This window comes from Passer domesticus, chromosome 17 (genome assembly GCF_036417665.1).
Source record: "Passer domesticus isolate bPasDom1 chromosome 17, bPasDom1.hap1, whole genome shotgun sequence".
Classification (NCBI taxonomy): Eukaryota; Metazoa; Chordata; class Aves; order Passeriformes; family Passeridae; genus Passer; species Passer domesticus.
The window spans coordinates 1,595,356-1,614,843 of NC_087490.1; the positions used below are offsets into that span (position 1 = coordinate 1,595,356).

Here is a 19,488-nt window from a genome sequence, read left to right on the forward strand (position 1 = left end):
GCCTGGCACAGGGAAAGAGTCCTGGGGAATGTTGAGGGACTTCACTGACTGGGGGGACAGTGGCTGCTCTGCTGGTGGCAGCCAGGACATGCTCCTGGACACCTTCCGAGGCCGCCAGCACCAACAGATGAAGGAACTCCTGCTCCAGTCCCTTCCATGGATTTTTTTCCCCAGTCAACATCCAAATCCTTCCCTGTTCCTCGCATTGATTGAGCTGTGCTTTGATCAGCCCCCAGGCCTGTCCCTGCTCCGTGTGCTCTGGTCCTGGTGTGTTTTCCAGCTGATCCAGGAGAGGCTGTTTAATCCAACACTTCCCAAATTCAGGGCTCACCAAATCCAGCTTAAATTAGATAGAGTTCCCTGGGCAAGCTCTGGAACCCAACTGTAAATAGAAATTCCAGTGTAAAACACAACAGCCACAGCCTTTCCATGCTCTTCCTTGCTCCCAAGGAGTTGAGCTGCCCTGGAAGCAGAAATTCCAATTAAGGCTGAAAGGCAAGAGCAGGAGCATTCCCTGCTGAGCTCCAGCCTGTCCAGCGGGATGTGAGAGGGGCTGCCAAGGGGGATTTATTACAGTTGGGGTTTTCCCACAAAAACTGCAGGATGTGTGGCCGACGGGGCCGAGCCTGGCATCACCTGCAGGATGTTGTGGATTCATGGAGCTGTGCAGCTCCTGGGGGGAGTAGGCTGGGAATTGCAGGGTTTATGGGGTGTGTGTTACAGCAGTGTACAGAGGTGACAATGCCATGGGTCACCGGGGTGGGATACAGCTGCTGTGGGCTCATCCATGGAAAAGCCTGTGGGAGGAGGACTCCAAAACAGGACAGGGCTGTGGCTCCTTCCCACAGGGATGGCTTGTACCCAGTCCTAAGAGATTGCAGGGATGGACTCACTGTCCCCGGGGTGGGGGTGGGAGCTGCTGCCCAGTAGTGAAGCCCAAGCCAAAGTGCCTTTGCTGGAGCAAGAGCTGGAGTAATTTATCGGGAAGCTTTTAGGGAAATGAGCGGCTGCTGGGCCCCTGCCAAGCACAGCCCCGCTGGGTTCTGCCCGTGTCCTCTGGCAGCTCTTGCTGGGAGAGGGGGACAGGAACAGGAGTGGGAATGGGGACAGCACGTGGACTGGGGTGAGGACAGGACAGAGAGAGGCATGGGCAAAAGGTTTGGAATGGGGGTAGAGATAGGGTCAAGGATGGGGATTGGGGGAGGGGAGAGGGCAGGGATGGAAATAAGAATGGGAATGGGGATGGAGAGCAGTCAGGGATGAGATGGGACTGGGATGAGGATGGGACAGCAGTGGGGATGGGAAGAGGGGAAACGAACAGAGTGAGGAACGGAAATAAGGATGGGAGTGGGACTGAGGATGGTGTTGGGGATGGAGCCGGAGACTGGGACAAGGACAGGCATGGGAATGGGACCAAGACAGGGGTGGAGCTGAGCCCATCCCACACTTCTTGCAGCACAAGAGAGAAACAACCATTACCAACTTCTTCCCTTCCTATCCCAAACACTTCCCAGAGCTATGGAAATGCAGCCCTGCAGCCCCCACTGGGGTTGCTGCCGCTTTTACTCCGTTGCCCCCACGTCCAGGGAACCCGCGCAGGGTCCTGCTCCCTCCCACTCCTCTCGCCCGCGGCAGGCCCCACCTCCCGGCACATTCCCTTTGTTTTTGCCTTTCCTGACGGTCCCTTAATTGAATTATCCCGGAGCATCTCTGTTGCAGCAGCCGCAGTGATCCGTGGCCTCTGCGGCAGAGCAGGGACCCCGCTCCGGCGTCCCGCCTGCTCCGGGATCGGGAGCTGCCATTCCACACCTGCCCCAAGAAATCCGTTCTGCCGATTCCCATTAAAATTAATTGAGCAGCTTTGAAACGCTGAGCTTGGGGGATGGCGTTATTCCTTTTATCTATTTTTTTCTTTTACATTATTGTATTTTCTGGCAAATTAAATCGTCCTTTTTTTCTTCTTCTTCTTCTTATGTTTATTCACAGTGTCTATAATAGACCTGGTTTAAAATAATTAAAAAAAAAATGTAGATATATATATGTACACATGTCTCCAGGGCCACGTGGCTCCTTTGGAAATGCCAGTCCATAAAAAATCCAAACTTTCTGCGGGAGATGGATGAAATTTCATTACGGATGCGGAGCCTCCCGCACTTTGCGAGGCAGCCGGAGTGATTTCATTGCCGTGGAGCACTTCCCATTTCCATTTCTCATTTGGACGTTTGCTTCAATTTGTTTGATAAATTAGAGAAGATCAAAAAAAGGCCCCACCCAAACGCCAAATCAATAAAACACCACCAGTTCCTCCTGGCATCCCAAAAATGGGGTGTCCCTGCCGTGGTGCTGCAAGGTGGGAATTCCCATGCAAGGAAATGAGTTTCCCAGGGGAGCAGCAGGGAGGTGAAGGTGGGGATGTCCTGGGATGGGCTCCTCCAGCCCCGTTCCCAGTGGGAAGTGCTCTGTGATGGGAGAGCAGCAGCTTTGCCCGATTCTCTCCCAGCCCCAAGCACTTCCCCTGTTTATATTTATCCCTTTAATCTCTTTGCCATTAAAAATGCATGGCTGGGGGCTCGGGGAGGGCGATGCATTAGGTGGGAATGGGCTCCCACAGCACACATTCGTGAGGCTGTGAGATTCCCCATGTCCCTCAGCCTGGGGGGTCACACCGGGGCCAGGCCCCAGTGGTGGCAGTCAGGAGTAACGGGGTGCTCCCCGCCACCAGCCTTGGGGCAGGATCCCCACCTTGGCCCAGGAATTGACCCTGTGGAGCCTCTCTGAGCGCCCTAAACAGATCCTGGTTCCTGCTGGAATTACTGTTAATCCAGTGAAAGCACTTCTGGGAAGGGGCTTGGGCTGAGCACCCTCCCAGGGCAGGGGAGGCAAAGGGGAGTGAAACATTCATCAAACCAGACATGAAATATGAGGGCACGAGACACAGAGAGAGGGATAAAACCACTGGGATCCGTGGGAAGAGGCAGGACCTCTAGCAGGATCCATGTCTGGAGTGGGGTGAGGGACGTGGGAGCTGCTGGGAAGGAGCCAGGTCCCACTGCCCCAGAGTTTAGGGATGCTCCAGCCCCCAGAGTCTGGGGGTCACAGCTCCCCAAACCAGTGCCCACCTCCCGTGCCAGGAGGGCTCAGCAGCACCCACAGGTGCTCCCAGGGCCCCACCCCATCACCTTCCACCCCAGCATCTCCAGGAGCCCCCACAGCCCAGAGCGCTTCAGAAATCCCAGTTTTATTTCAGATCGGAAACAACCAACCAGGAAGAACAAAAAAAAACCAAAACCAAAATCAGAAACAAAAAACAAAATCACCACCCCAAAAACTCCAAAGAATGAGGAACAGCCCCAAATCCGAACCAGTCCGTGCCCAGGTGGGTGCTACATACAGGCTGGGGGGTTCTGGGGCGTGCGGGGCTCCCCGGCCTCGGGGTCGCTCCGGCTCTTCCCGAGGGGGGTCGGCTCAAAGTGCATCAAGCAGGAGGTCAGGAATGTCCCCGCACCGGGCAGGTGGGGAAACCGAGGCACGGCACGGGGACAGGGAGGGGCTCTGGGGGGTGGAATCCAGCCCTTGGCAGCCAAGTCCATGCAAACGCTCCCGGCTCTAGGAACCATCTCAGGCGCGTGTATTGCTTAGGGGATGATTTGGTTTATCCTAAATATGAGCTCTAACGCTAGATCGGAGAATCCTTGGGATCCGCCGCGGGAGGGGGCTCACGGGGCTCCATGCACGTCACATGCACTCACGGGTCGGATTGTGTCTGGCGAGGGGCTCGGTGTGTCGGTGTGTCGGTCCCAAAGTCTCCGCGCTCGGCCAGCAGCAGCGCGGCAGCGCCCGGCACGGCGCGGCCCCGGCGCGGCTCTGTCCCCTCGCTGCCCCCCGCCCGGGGGGTCACGTCTCTGGGCCACAGATGGATGTACATAGAGATATTTATAGATATTTATAGGTGCCTCCTCCTCGCCGTCGCTGCGGGTCCCGGCGGCGCCCCGTTACTTCATCCCGCTGCGCAGCACCTGGTTGGCGGCGATGAGCATCACGCTGATGATGAAGGCGATGGCGAAGGCGCAGATGAGGCTCTTCCGCACGCAGGTCTGGCGGATCTGCTGGCTGGAGCAGGCTGGGGGTGGGACAAACAGCGTTACCCCAATCCCAAATACACTCTCCTGGTACTAAGGGTTAACCCGTGCTATCCCCGTGGGGGTTGGGATCCCCGCGGCTGTTGGCATTCCCGGTGCCCGGCACTCACTCTCCACGTCGACGGGGCACTCCTCAGCCGTGCCCATGTGGCTCTCCTCCTCCGTCATGATGATGTTCTCGATGTCCTTCATGGACAGGTGCTCGCAGAAGGTGTCGTACAGCAGCCGCTTCAGCTCGTCCACTGTCAGCTTCTGCATGTCACACTGCGGGGACCAGGGCACTCGGGGTGACCCCATGGCCAGCAGCACAGGGGGTCCCCCAGAACCTTTGGAAGTGGTAGTTTGGGTGGATCATCCTGGAATTCTCTGGGAAGGGCCTGGTGACCCCCAGCAGAGCAAGGGGCACACAGAGGGTGCTGGCACCAAATGTGGCCTGCTCATGACAGGGGCACAGGAGCTCAGGGGGTGCACCCTGACACTGATCTGAACCTCATCCTGATCCTGACCCTCACCCCAGTCCTGACCTTGACCTCAATCCTGACCCTGAACCTGTTTCTGACCCCAATCCTGACCCTGGCCCCACCATTAAACCTGATCCCAACCCTCATCCTAACCCTGACTCCTACCTGAACCCTGATCCTAAACCTAGCCCTAACTCCAACCCTTAAACCCATGCTGACCCTGACCCTGACCCCAAGGTTTGTACTAACCCTAAACTGGAGCCCGAGCTTGACCCTAATCCTAATCTTAAACCAAGCCTAACCTCGTCCTTGACCCAGAGCCTGACTTTCACCCCCAGCCCAACCCCAATTCCAGCCTTGACCCTCATCCTATCCCTGATCCCAACCCCAACCTTGGCCCTGACCCTGAGCCCTCCCTGGTGCAGGTTCTGAGGTGATGGCCCAGGAGGGGACAGGGGTGTACCTGGCTTCCCAGGGGGCCAGGGCTGTCCCTACCTTCCCATGGGGACAGGGGTGTACCTGGCTTCCCAGGGGGCCAGGGCTGTCCCTACCTTCCAGAAGACGGTGTCGAAGTCGGTGCCGTGGAACTTCTCTGGGATGCCCGAGGTGGAGAGCTTGGGCCCCAGCAATGTCACAAACTCCTCAAAGTCCACTTGCCCGTCACCTGCGGGACACAGGGCTGCCTGTCACCCCCTGCCTGGCCATGGGGCACATGGGACACTCCCGTCCCAGACGGGGCCCCATGGGGGTCACAGATGCCCAAAACCACTTGGGGATCTCAAGACCATCTGGGAACCTCCAGCGAATTTAGGGAACTCCCAACTTTGGCCAGGATGCCCAGCATTGGATGGGTGTCCCCAGTGCCAGCCAGGACCCCAGGCCAACTGGGGACACCCAGTGTGGGCTGGGGACACCCTAATGCCATCTAGTCTCCCCAAAATGTGATCTGGGACCCCAGTGCTGCCCGGGGAAACCAAACATCATCCAGGACATGAACTTGAGCTGGACCCCAGTTCCAGCTGGGACCTCAATGCCATCTGGAGGCCTCCCAGGGCTAACTGGGGACCACAAATGTTGGCTGAGGATGCCCAAAACCAACCAGGGACTCCAACACTGAGTGGAGACCTCCAGCAAAGTTTGGTGTCCCCAACACCAGCTGAGATGGCAACACTGGCTGGGGTCCCCAGTGCTCCTGGGACTCTCACTGCCAGGTAGGGACCCCCAGTGTTTTCTGGGGACCCCAAGCAACATCTGGGGACCCCCAATGCCATCTGGGCCCCCTTCCAATAGGACCTGGGGACACTCAGTGTCATCTGGAGCCCCCAGTACTGGCTGGGGAAGCCAAACACTGTCCAGGACTCTGAACAACAGTTGGACCCTGAATTCCAGCTGGGACCCCAATTCCAGCAGGGACCCCAGTGGTGGCTGTGACCCCAGTGGTGGCTGTGGCCCTGGGGTGCTTGGTGGCCATTCTGGCTTTGTCCCTGGCAGGGGGACACTGGTGTGGGGCTGTCAGGGCAGCACTAACGATGAGTAATGAAGGGAGCGGCGCCTTGGCAGCGCTGCCGGAAAGGCTTTTAAATGGGGGAAAAAGGAAAAGCAATAAATTAAGGAGCTCTCTCAGGTCCCTGTGGGCAAGGGAGGGGTGGGGACAGGGTCACGGTGGCAGCGAATGCTGGAGGGTGTTGGGTGATGGGTGCTGAGGACACGACCCAGGGTGCAGGATCCACCCCGGGTGCGGGATCCAGCCTCATCCCAGCAGGTTTAGCGACCCCACAAACACCCAGCATCCTTAAATCACCCCAAACAAAGCTGCAGTGGTAATGATGATCACGATGATGGATGAGGAGGAGGCTCCAGGGGGAGGCAGAGCCTGGGTCAGCTCATCCCACATCCCGTGTAGTGTCCAGCATGTGGGGTGGAAATACAGCAGAATTTTGTGTTTCACCCAGCTGGGGGTCCCATCCCAGGTTGCGGGGGTCCTACCGTCCATGTCGAGGCGCTGGATGATGACCTCCAGCTCCACCTCGTTGGGCATGTACCCCAGGGAGCGCATGGCCGTGCCCAGCTCCTGCTTGGAGATGAAGCCGTTGCCATCGCGGTCAAACACCTTGAAGGCTTCCCGGATCTCTGTGGGGGAGCAGGAGTGGGTGGGGCTGAGCTCCCCGCTCCAGCACCCCCAGAACCCTGCAGGATCCCACCTGCCCCCCCGGCCAGCGTGCACCCCCAGCCTCCCCAGCAGGTCCCACCTGCTCAACAGACCCCAAATATTTGCCCCAATTCCCGTTTTGCACCCGCTCGCCGCACCCACCCTGCCCTTGCTGCTTCCACAGCCAAAACCGTGGCATTCTGCCCTAAAAACATCCTGGGTGTGCCTGAGCTTGGGGTGCCCCAGGTGGGCACTGCCCTGGGGGCACAGCATCCAGCCAGGGGCATTCCTGAGCACCCACGGGGGCTGGCACCGGCCCCATCCGGGGTCCCGGGATCACAGGTGGGACTGTGCCCCATCCCATGGTCTTAGGGTGGGTCTGAACCCCCATCCTGGGGTCCAGGGGTGGGTGCTGGAGCCGTGCCACACTTCACTTAAAAAATCCCAAATCTTGGCGAAATTGCTGCAGTGCGCAGCCCTGTCTGGTGCAGAGGAGGATGGAAGTGGGGGGGTTGGGGTTTTTGCCTCAAAAGGAACCCCTGGGATGTGGAGGCAGATCCCTGCAGGGTGGCAGGGAGATGCTGCAGGGAAACTGAGGCATAGCCTGAGTCTCTTGACTCTACCCCACCTCCAGGTGCACTCAAGACTCTGCTCCTTTTTGGGGCAGTTTCTGGCTTTTTGATGCCACCTGATGTGCAAAGCTGGAACCAGGCTGATGGAAAAGAAGGACCAGGGAATTTGTGCTGGGGGCCAGTGGGAAGCCAGGCCAGGAGGTTGGTGCCTCTTCCTTCTCCTTGTGGCTGCCGGGGGATTCGTGCTGGAGGATCCAAGCAGGAGAAATGGGCTGTGAACTTTGTTTTGGGGGAAAAAACCCATATAGGGTGACAGTACTGACCCCAAGTGCTTGGGAACATCCCTGCCTGGATGGGGTCACATCAGTGATGTCTCCAGGGTGTTTTGGGGGAGTTTTGTGGGATTTTGGCCTGTCAGTCTGGCCTTCTCCATGGCCAGCATCCCTGCGTGAGCAGGGAGATCCTCCAGCTTCTCCCTGTGCCCCTGGTGCCTCACTACACTCCTGGCACCCCCAAAATTCATCCTCCAAGGATGCTCATCCCGAGGAGCTCCAAGGTGGCTCCTCACCAGACGGCTCAGGGTGTTGGGGGACAGGCAGGGACATGTCCTGACAGTGGCCAGAGTGGGGTCCTGGCTCCCCACTGAGCACCCCTGCCCCAGCTGTGCCCTCAGTCTGCTCAGCCCCAGTGGGAAGCTGTGTCAGGATGTCACCGGTGTCCCCAAAGCAGGGGGACAGGAGGAGGTGGGGGCCCGTGGGTGTCTGGCACCTTGTGGGGTCACCCTGGGGCTCCCAGCCACCACTGCCACAGGTGGGTGCTGAGGGAGGGGGGACACAACACTGGGACCCCGGGGACTGGGTGAACTGGGACAACAGCCCAGAGACACGGGGAGTGGGCATGGACACCACGGAGGGGTGTGAGCACACACAGACTCACAGACACATACACACAGACACACACGGACAGACACACACACACATTCCTTATGGTGATGCTGCACTGGTGTCACACACCAACACCTTGCAGGGATGTGCTGGGTGTGCAAACACACACACAAACACACAGACATACACACACAAACACACACACACACACAAACACACACACCCCTTGCACAGACACTGTGCGTGCACACACAGGGACACTGCCAGAACATGTCACAGTGACACTGTAGCTGTGTGTGCACACACAGACATTGCAGTGACACGAGTGAGTGTGCAAACACACCCTGGCACCTTGGGCGATGTGGTGTGCACACACACACAGTGCACTGACAACCCCCGTGCAGGGATGTGCATGGATGCAGCACGCCCCAACACCCCACAGTGGTGCTGTACCTCTGTGCACACCCCACAGTGGTGCTGTACCTGTGTGTGCACACCAACACCCCACAGTGATGCTGTACCTGTGTGTGCACACCAACACCCCACAGTGATGCTGTACCTGTGTGTGCACACCCCAACACCCCACGGTGATGCTATACCTGTGTGTGCACACCCCAACACCTCACAGTGATGCTGTACCTCTGTGCACACCCCACAGTGGTGCTGTACCTGTGTGTGCACACCCCAACACCTCACAGTGATGCTGTACCTGTGTGTGCACACCCCACAGTGATGCTGTACCTCTGTGCACACCCCACAGTGGTGCTGTACCTGTGTGTGCACACCCCAACACCTCACACAGATGCACCTGTACGAGTGCACAAACACACAAACACCTTGCACTCTGTGCATGTACACACACATTTCCCTCGCAGCGGTGCTGCACTTGTGCATACCCAGACGTGCACAATCCCAATGCAGTGGTGCTGTACCCGTGTGTGCACACCCCAACACCTGGCACAGCTGCATTTCTGTGTGCACACACACACAGAGGCACACAGGGCCCCTGCAGTGCCATCCCTGTGCCTGCACACCCACAGCCCCTTGCAGCGGCGCTGCACTCGCGTGTGCACACGCATGGAGGTGCACAACCACGTCACAGCAATGCTGCACTTGTGCACAGACACACCAACACTGCGCACAGCTGCACTTCTGCATGCACACAGACACAGCCCCGCTGCAGCCAGGCTGTGCTGGTGTTTGCACACACACACACACACACACACACACACACACACACCCACACCCAGCACGCTGCAGCCAGGCTGTGCTGGTGTTTGCACACACACACACACACACACACACACACACACACACACACACCCAGCACGCTGCAGCCAGGCTGTGCTGGTGTTTGCACACACACACACACACACACACACACACACACACACACACACACCCAGCACGCTGCAGCCAGGCTGTGCTGGTGTTTGCACACACACACACACACACACACACACACACACACACACACCCAGCACGCTGCAGCCAGGCTGTGCTGGTGTTTGCACACACACACACACACACACACACACACACAGACCCAGCACGCTGCAGCCAGGCTGTGCTCGTGCACAGGCACGCTGACACCCTCTGCAGCAGGGCTGTGCCTACGAGCCCGTCCTGCTGTGACGCTGCCCGCGTGCACACTCACAGACACCTCCTGCAGCCAGGCTGTGCGTGGCACACACACGTGCTGCAGTGACACACACACGGGCCCACCACAGAGACTGGCACAGCCACACACACAGTGACACTGGCACTGGCACAGCCACAGCCACAGCCACACACACAGTGACACTGGCACTGGCACAGCCACACACACAGTGACAGTGGCACTGGCACACACACAGTGACACCCTGCAGCGAGGCCGTGCACGTGCATACAGATGTGTGACCATACATGAGTGTGACCATACAGATGTGTGAGCACACCCACAGCACGGTGTGAAGGGGGTGTGCCATGCCCGTGCCATGCCTGTGCCATGCCCGTGCCATGCCTGTGCCATGCCTGTGCACACACACAGCCGCTGCAGTGAGGCTGTGACAGGCACGTCAGCGCACACGCACACCCTGCATTGCTGCACACACACACACACACACAGCCCTTGCACACTGGTGTGAGCACCTGCTCGGGGCTCCCAAATGGATTTTGGGGTTCCCCTCAGCCCCAGCCCTGTGGCTCCCTGCCTCAGTTTCCCCACGGCGATGCCGAGGGCTCCAGGTCTGGCGCTGGGTCGAGGGTGCTCTCCCCAGGCAGAGTGGGGACGCGTGTGGGGTCACCCCCGTGGCTCAGTCTCCCCCCTGGTGCCAGGTCTGGAGCCGGGGTGCTGCACCCCTTTCCCCCGGGTTCCCCAGGGACACCCCAAAGCCGGGCACGCCACTGCCCGTCCCGCCGCCCCGGCAAACTTTTGGGGTGGAAAAAGCCGTTCTGGTGGCAGCGAGCTGAGCTCGGCCCCTCTCATGGCACGGGTGGGCAGAGCCCCGCCGGCCGCTCCTCCCGGCCGGAGTCCGGTGACACCGGGACTGCGTGGAGCTGCCGTGACCCGGGAGGTGGCACGGGTGACAGCCACCGCTCGGGTCCCCGCGCCACAGCCACTGTCATATTATGACAGCGGGGAGGGGGTGACCCCGCCGCGCCGCGGGGGGAACCGGCCCCCCGCCACTACCGCCGGTCCCTGCTGTGTCATATTGCCACAACCGGGGGCCCGGGACCCCGCACGCCTCCCCGCTCCTTCCTCCTTCCCCTCCTCCTCCTCCTCCATCCATCCGCATCCCGCTCGCCCTCAGCTCCCCACGGCGCCGGGGGACGCGCACCCCGACTCCCCTGCAGCCGCATCCCGCGGGATGGACTGCCCGGTCCCCAAACCTGCCCACCCCACAACCCCATGGGATGTGCCCCTCATCCCCCCCTTCCCCAGGCAGCCCCCGCAGCCCCCCGAGCCCGCTCACCCTCCAGCTCATCCTCGGGGATCTCCACGGGGCGCTGCTCGGCGAGGATGTTGGGGACGGTGTAGATCCCCCGGTACATCAACGCCGCCGTCACCGGGTGGAAAGGCATCTTCGGGGCTCCCCAAAACCCAAAGTTTAAACCCAAATCTCGTCGGGTAGAGGGGGGGCTCCCCCCAGTCGGTGCCGCCGGACGCTAAACACAAGTTGCCGGTGCCCGCCGCCCCCCGCCCGGTACCCACCGGCCAGGGGGGGCCGGGGCGGGCGCTCCCCGTCCTCCGGGGCCGGCGGCGGGACGGGGCTGGCGGCCGAGCCCCTCACCGTGCGCTCAGGGCGCGGGGGGGCTCCGCTGGGGGCGGCCCGCTTCCCCCGCGCACATGCCCTCCCGAAGTGGGAACGGGAGGTGAAAGCATCCAAGCCCCGGTTAAATCCCGGTGGAAGCGGCGGCGGCGGGGGGGACGGGGCTGGCCATGCCGCTCGGGGCTCCCCCTCCGCCCGGAGCCCCCCCACCTCCTGCCGGGGCCCCCCTTCCGCCGGCCCCGGGCCGCTCACAGCTCCCGGGGAGCCGCTGCCACCGGGCCACGCTCCCCGGTGGGGCCCGGCATGGCGGGGCCGAGGCTGAAGGCGGCCTCTTCGTCTTCCTCCTCCCTCCTCCTCCTCCCGCTCTTCCTCCCCGCCAAGTGTCCCGGGCAGGCCGGGGCTCGCTGCCGCCGCGGTTCAGCCCCCGCCGCGCTCCCGCCGCCCCCCCGCCGCCGCCGGCAGCCGGAGCATCCTCGGCCCCGGCCCCGGGAAGCGGCGGCGGAATCCGGGCAGCGGCGGCGCCGGGCGGGTTTTGAACGGTCCCGCCCGAGAAATGGGGCTGGGGGCGGGGGGGAGGTGGGGCCTCCCCCGGGGGGCGGCGGGGGGGGGCAGTGCGGCAGTGCGGGGGGAGCGTCCCGGGCCGCAGGGACGGGGAGTGGGAGATGCCGGTACCGCGGGGGGTGCTGGGGGGAGCTGGGGGTCGGCAGGCAGGGCTGGGGGTCCCTGGGGCACCCCCGTCCCGGCAGGTGTCACCCCGGGGTCCCTGCACACAGCAGCCCGGGCTGCCACCACCTCCAGGTCTGCCAGGGCACCCTGCTGGTGGGGCAGTCACCGTCCCAGGGTCCCTGCAGGCATCCGGGACTGTCACCATCCCAAGAGGCATGTGGCACCCCAAACCCAGACAGTGGTCACCCCCAGGTCCCTGCCTGGGCAGTTGTCACCCCCGTGTCCCCACACCTGGCACCCCAGGCTGCCACCACCCCAAAGCCCCTGCACGTGCCACCCTGGGCCAGCCATCACCCCGAGGTCCCCGGGGTGCTGTGGGTGACAGGGACCCCACGGCCAGACCTCCTGCTCCCACAGCAGGGAAAAAACGAGCCGTGGAAGAGGCAGGAAGCAGGGCCAGGAGCAAAGCCCTCCATCCCTCTCTCCTTTTCCAGCCGTCTCCTGCTTGCCCCCAGCCTTGGTCACATTTTTCACCTTATTTCTCACTTGGACATTGATTAATCACAGCTGGGGCTCCTGGGCCAGGGCAGGTCCCCACCGTGCCATGTCCACACGGCATCCGTGTCCCTGTGACACCCCTGTGACATCCCTGTGCTCAGGCACACGGCAAGGAATGCTCCCAGGAGCGGGCACACCTTCCCTCCCCAGTTCCGCTGTCGCCCTTCCCTGGGCTGGGCTGTCCCAGCAGACCCCGGCCCGGGGACATGGGGGATCACAGTGTCCCTGTGCCGCGGTGCCATCTCTGGAGGTGGGGACAGTGCCACAGGGAGGCTGCCGAGGCTCCTGCTCCGCACGTTTGGAGGTGCCGAGGTGGGAGGGAAGGGCCTGGGGGCCGGAGGGACGCGATTCCCAGAGCTGGAACAGGCTGGGAGAGAGGAGAGCGGAACAGTTGGCACCTCCCGGGTTCCCGCCGGCCACCAAGGATGCGTCAGAGCCGCGGGGAAACTGAGGCACGCCTGGACAGGTTCCACATGTGCCTCTCATCTTGGCACTGTCACAAGAACCCTAAAAATCTTGGAAGAGAATTCCTGCTGCTCCAACAACGGCTTCAGCGAGCCCCCCCTCGCCTCCTGCAGTGGCCGCGGACACGTGCTCAGCCTCATCCAATTCCCCGCTGGAATTTTGGGGCTGCTCGGGCCTCCCGTGTGCTGCCCGCTCCATCCCCATCCCGAGCTCGATCCCGGCCCCGCGGCTCCCCGAGCCCGCGGCTGCAGCGCCCTTGGCTCCAGCCAGCTGGGGTCCCCTTTCAGCTATTTTTCAGCTGGGAGAAATTTCCCTCTCCGGCAGCAGAAAACCAGCACGGCCGCGCTCCGGAGAGGGGATGTCAGGGATGAGCAATTCCCGATGCCGTGGGGTCTCAGCTCCCAGGGCAGGGTCGTTCCTCCCGGGGAGCTGTGGCTTGGGGGTGGATTTTCCCAACTCTGCTGAAATTCCCTCCTCCCCTGGAGCTGGGGATGGGGCTGGGGCAGGTGGGTGTGTGCCCCACAGGGAATTTCCAGGGTCAGATACTGCGGTGGAGATCCCAGCACTCGAAGGGGGAAGTGATGATAATAACAAGTGGCTTTTTGGGAGAAACAACCCCCAAAGAAGCAAAGCCTGATTGAAAATCTCCTCCGTTATTTTTTTAGCAGATCAATTTGCTCCTGGATGTTAACGAAGCTCCCTCCCAATTAATTCTCCGGAGGCTCTGGGGTGGAAGCTCGTTAATTTGTCACCACCCAAATCCCAGCAGGAATAGCAGGGCCAATTTCTGGGCTTTTTCCCCGCAATCCCCAGCGGAGCTCCCGGCGCAGGGACGGGCGGAGCCGCCTTCCCCGGGGATGGAGCCCCGGAGCCCCCGGCCCCGCTCCCCGCGGATGGGGGTGGGCAGGGGGGAGGAAATTAAGTGCCTTAATTGCGTTTGGAGCGCTGTCTGGGTTTTTGCTCATCAGGGATGCCCGCTGGAGCGCTCCCCAGCGTTCCCGGAGCCCAGCCCAGCCGCACTGCTCTGCTCCTCGTGGGATGGAGGCTGGGACGAGCCGTGCTGGCTCCCTCTGCCCTGCCCCGCTCCCTGCGCTGGGTTCCCCCGCTGATCCTGTGCGGAGCAGCTCTGCGGTTTCCTCAGAGCTCAGTCCTGGGACGGTGGGCTGGAGGCAGCGGCGAGCCAGGGATTTCAGCCGCTGGGATGTTGGGAATGTTCCTCTCCCTCATTCCCCCTTATCTCAGCCGGGGCCCGGGCCAGCCCTGGCAGCAGGTCAGTGCCACCTCTCCCCTCTGTCCCTTTGTCCCTCTGGAGACAGCAGCACTTTCCCAACGCTGCCAGCTGTTTTCCTAATTAGCTGATCCCACTAATGAGGCTGGAGAAGCTCGATCCAGGCCTGGTGTTGTGTGGTTTATTTGCAGCTTCAGAGCACTCTGGATTCACATCCCAACATCATGTCCTTTCTTCTTCCAGGAGTTTGAGGGGATGGAAAGGAAAAGGACTGAAGTGGCTCTGGCTCAGGGATGGCACTGATTGAGCTTTAATTAATCTGCTCCTTCTTTATCCCTCCAGTGGCAGCTGAGGGGCCCTTCTGGCTCTGCCGTGCCCAGCCGAGACTGCTGGGCTCCTTCCTGGATGGGATGGGGAAGGGGGTGGGATTAAGGTGAAGATGACAATGGAGGAGGATGAGGGTGGGGATGGGGATGGGGATGGGGATGGGGATGGGGATGGGGATGGGGATGGGGATGGGGATGGGGATGGGGATGGGGATGGGGATGGGGATGGAGTGAAGTGGAGATGAGGATGGGCATAAGATGACGATGGGAATGGGGATGACATAGGGACAGGAATAGAGGTGGGATGAGGATGGGGACAGGGTTGGAAATGGGATGGGGATGGGATAGGGATCCCTCACAGGAGTGGGGAGGGATGGGATGTGGATGGAGGTAGGATGGGGATGGAATTGGAGATGGGTGGGATGGGGATGTCCCAAAGCTGCCAGGGATGAGGGAACTTTATGGCTGGGGATGGTACAAACCTGTGCTGGGCGCTCTCAAATCCCTCCGGACAGCCCCAGGCACCCCCTGGCAGCCTGAGGGGGCTGGGATGGGATTGGCACCGCAGCGCCCTCCGGACACTCCCATCACTGCCCCGGGCACCGGGAGGGGACGCGAGCGCCCCGGGGGTGTCGTTGTGACATTTTAAAGTCACTGGCACCGAGCCCTCAGAGGCGCTGGAGGCATCAATCTCCCGGGGCCGTGCTGTCAGGCGGGTATTTAGTGAAATGTTTCCTAAATGAACGCTTGATGGGAGAAGAGGGATGGCTGCAATGTTCCGAGCCACAAGGTTATCCCGGCCGCCGGCTGCCAGCTCCCAGTGCCCGCTGGAAACCCGGGAAGGGCAGCGGAGAGAGCCCCGGGGGAGGGTCAGGAGCCTCCTCCCGCACCCGGGAGCGAATCCCGCCCGTAACGGGGAAACAGCGGGCACAGCTACGGGCAGGGAGGGAAGGGGCAACGGGAAAAGCCCGGAGAGCTCTGCTGAGTTTGGGTTCTGAAGGGGGAAAACAGCCCTGACAGGGGAGGAGGCAAGAATTCTGCTGAGGGGGAATTTTTCTTCATGGAAAAACGGCAAGAATCGAGATGAGCCTGTTCTTAGCATCCCTCCGAAGGGATGCAGCCCAGGATGCAGAGGGCAGCGGTGACTCTGCTTGCTCCTGCCAGGAGATGGAGCAAGAAACAGCTCGCAGAGATCTCAGTGAAAGACCCTCAGGCTCATTTACAGCATCCGAGTCACGGTGCTGGAGAGCACAGCCTGCCCGGGAGGAGTGCCGGGGCACAGGGGGGGATGTGGCGTTTTCAGAGGGAATTTTGCCTCCGGGACGCCGGGTCTGGCTCTGCTCCCATCCCGCTGCTGGTGCAGAGCAGCTTCAGCTCCATCTCTCCAGGATGCTGTGACCTGTTGCAGTGGGATGCTCTGTGATGCCAGAATCCTGTGCCACCCAGTGCCAGGATGCCGAAATCCGGTGGTGTCTGGTGCCAGAATTCCAGGCCTGGTCCTACCCGTGCCAGGCTCCAGCGGTGCCCAGTGCCAGGACAGGCAGAAAGGGGCAGCAGGCACAGGCCTGCAGGGCTGTGACAATGCCCAGTGTCACAAGGTGATGGCAGTGGGACTCCAGCATTCCTGCTCCAGATCTGGCCCCAGGGCAGGGATGGCAGCCCCTGCCTGGTCCTGCCGCCCACCACGATCCCACTCCCAACACACCTCGCCCAAAACCCCACACTCGGCTCCAGGGATTCATCCTCTGCTCGCTGGCAGCTGGAGCAGCTCCGCATCCATGGGATTCCACAAGATCCGTGCATTCTCCCCTCCCGGGCTGAGCGGGCAGCTCCGGCCCCACCGGGGCTCCGGCTCCGCAGCTGCAGCTTCCCTGCCCCAATCCCTGGGGAGCCTGGCCCGGGGCTGGGCTGGGCTGGCCCGGGGAGCCCGGCCCATCGGGGCTGCCTCTCCCCTCCTTCTCCCTCTTAAATTCATTTCCCTCCCCTTTTTTACTCCCTGGAAGACAAAGGTGGAGGGGCACATCTGGGAGTGCTGAGCCTGCCCTCAGCAGGGAGGGATGGGGATGGATGGAGGGATGGATGGATAATGGATGGATGGATGGATGATGGATGATGGAAGGATGGATGGATGGATGGATGGATGGATGGATGGATGGATGGATGGGGATGGATGGATGATGGATGGATGATGGATGGGTGATGGATGGACGGATGGATGGATGGATGGATGGATGGGGATGGATGGATGGATGGATGGATGGATGGATGGATGATGGATGGATGGATGGATGGATGGATGGATGGATGGATGGATGATGGATGGATGGATGGATGGATGGATGGGGATGGATGGATGGATGGATGGATGGATGGATGGATGGATGGATGATGGATGGATGATGGATGGATGATGGATGGATGGATGATGGATGGATGGATGGATGGATGGATGGATGATGGATGGATGGATGGATGGATGGATGGATGGATGATGGATGGATGGATGGATCATGGATGGATGGATGGATGGTGGATGGATGGATGGATGGATGGATGGATGGATGATGGATGATGGATGGATGGATGGATGGATGGATGGATGGATGGATGGGGATGGATGGATGGATGGATGGATGGATGGATGGATGGATGATGGATGGATGATGGATGGATGGATGATGGATGGATGGATGGATGGATGATGGATGGATGGATGGATGGATGGATGGATGGATGGGGATGGAGGGACAATGCCAGGCTAGGTGCTGGCAGCCCCGGGGGAATGAGGTCCGCATGTCCTCAGGAGAAGAGCAGGATCCAGCTGGCTGTGACCCCTGGGAACAGCGTTTTACCTCCTCAGCTGCTCTGAGCACCCCGGGGTGCCTGTGGGCAGGGCTGGGGTGTCCCATGGGCTGCTCCCCCTGCTCCCACCAGGATGTGGGTGGGCAGAGGGTGACCCCACAGAGCCTCCTGCGGCCCTGGCATGCCCTGATCCCCCCAGCTCCAGCCTGTCCTGGTGGTGGCCCATGGCCAGGAGCCAATTGCCACTCTGTGCCCTTGTGCTCACACCCCCCAACATGGGCAGGAGCCCTCCAGCCCTGCCCGGGGCTTTGCCAGTGTCCCCCTGTCCCCACAGTGACCCCTCCCTTGTCCCCCAAGGCACCCAGGCCTGGCAGCACCCCGGGATGCAGGGGGACAGTGGGGGGGACAGAGCAGCAGCCCCTGGGCTGCACAGCCAGGCCAGAGCCATCTCTGCCTCAGTTTCCCCATCCATCCCCTCTGTCCATTCTCAGCTCTTCCTGTGCATGATTTGGGTGGGCTCTGAACCAGCACCCTGACACCTCTCCAGGGCTGCTGGCCCTGGAACTTGCCACCCACAGGTCACCCCGTGTCCCCTCTGACCCTTTCATTCCCAGTTCTTGACATTTTATTCTATTTTTGAGAGTATTTAATGGTTTGGAAGTGAAGTAATGTGAGTTGAGGAGACTTTGGGAGCCCAAAGTGAAGAACTGCTGCCAAAGCACTCAGGTGCTGCCTGGGATTGGCCAAATCCCCAATTTCCTGCCTCAGGAGCCCATGGCTGGGGAAGGGGCTGGGAGAGGTACATGGCAAAGGCTTTTTGATGGTTTCTTTTCCTCCAGCAAAGGCAGCTCACACCAACCCACACCCACAGCTCCTGTTGAGTTCAGTTTGCTAAAAAGGGAAAAAATCAGGGTGAAACTTCCTTTGACAGGAGAGAAATGGTCTGGGATGTGCCAGGGAGGGAGGGCAGGGAGATGGCACCGGGCTGGGAGTGTGAGAGGCAACACTGGGGGTGTGCAAAGCTCTGAGAGTGCAGGGCTGGGAGTGTGCAGGGCTGGGAGTGTGCAGGGCTTTGTGCAGGGCCCCTGGGAGCAACAGGGCCCCCGAGCCAGAGGGGGATCCATGCCTGGCCTCACCCGGTGCATCCTCAGTGCATCCATCCCACCCCATCCCATCCCACCCCATCCCATCCCATCCCATCCCATCCCATCCCATCCCATCCCATCCCATCCCATCCCATCCCATCCCATCCCATCCCATCCCATCCCATCCCATCCCATCCCATCCCCTGTGCATTCCCAGTTTATCCCCCTGCCCTGGTTTATCCCCCCAGCTCCTCTGGATCAGTTTCAGGATGCAGGCAGTGCAGGTGACACACCAGTTGAATTCCTGTCACTGGAGGGAAATCAGGTCACCCTCCACATCCCTCACCGGCTGCCTTCAGCCTCCCCAAAATTCCCGTGGGTATCCCACGGCATCCCTCTGCCAAAATAAAACCCATCCCACCCCCTCAGCCCTGCTTAAAACAACAAAAACGGGAATAAACCCCAGCCCACCCGCGGGGACGAGCTCTGGTCAGGAGCCCCGTGAAGCTCCGGGGTTTGGCTGCCCGAGGGCGGATGAAGAGCGCATCCATCGCCGATCCCGGCGGGCCGGGAACAGCCCCGGGGGTCGGGGCTCGCCGGGCTGGGCCGGTTTCATCCGTGGTTAATTAGAAAATTGAGGTCAATGCAGCACATCCTTTATTTATTCCAGGCAGGATGGGATCAGGAAGCAGCAGGGATGGCAAACACCGGGCTCAGCCCCTCTGGGCACCCCAAACCCCTCCTCCCTCAAGGAGGGGTGAAGGGAGCCCCGGGGCAGCGGAGCCTGGAGCCCTCCGGTCCCGCGGGAGCCCCGGAGGGATCCCAGCACTGCGGCGGCGCCTCCCATCAATCCGCGAACTGCGGCAGCCGCTTTTCCCAAAGAAAAAAAAGCAAAGAAGCC

At 61.0% G+C, this 19,488-nt stretch overlaps 1 protein-coding gene across 1 annotated transcript; it reads right to left on the reverse strand.

Annotated features, from left to right (window-relative positions):
* Positions 1-3,219: 3,219 nt before the first annotated feature.
* On the reverse strand, positions 3,220-11,968 carry CABP7 (calcium binding protein 7). Its single transcript, XM_064392595.1, has 5 exons — positions 11,161-11,968; positions 6,587-6,730; positions 5,152-5,264; positions 4,250-4,403; positions 3,220-4,120 (listed from the first exon to the last, which is right to left on the reverse strand). Exons 1-5 carry the CDS (start codon positions 11,267-11,269, stop codon positions 3,993-3,995), a joined length of 648 nt encoding a protein of 215 aa, XP_064248665.1. The 5' UTR covers positions 11,270-11,968; the 3' UTR covers positions 3,220-3,992.
* Between the last annotated feature and the right edge of the window lie 7,520 nt (positions 11,969-19,488).

Coding starts and splice junctions, on each gene's coding strand:
- CABP7 (XM_064392595.1), bottom strand. CDS start 11,269: ATGCCTTTCCACCCGGTGACGGCGGCGTTGATGTACCGGGGGATCTAC. Junction 5,265..6,586: donor CCAGCGCCTCGACATGGACG/GTAGGACCCCCG, acceptor TGTGTCCCGCAG/GTGACGGGCAAGTGGACTTT. Junction 4,404..5,151: donor TCGACACCGTCTTCTGGAAG/GTAGGGACAGCC, acceptor TGGTCCCCGCAG/TGTGACATGCAGAAGCTGAC.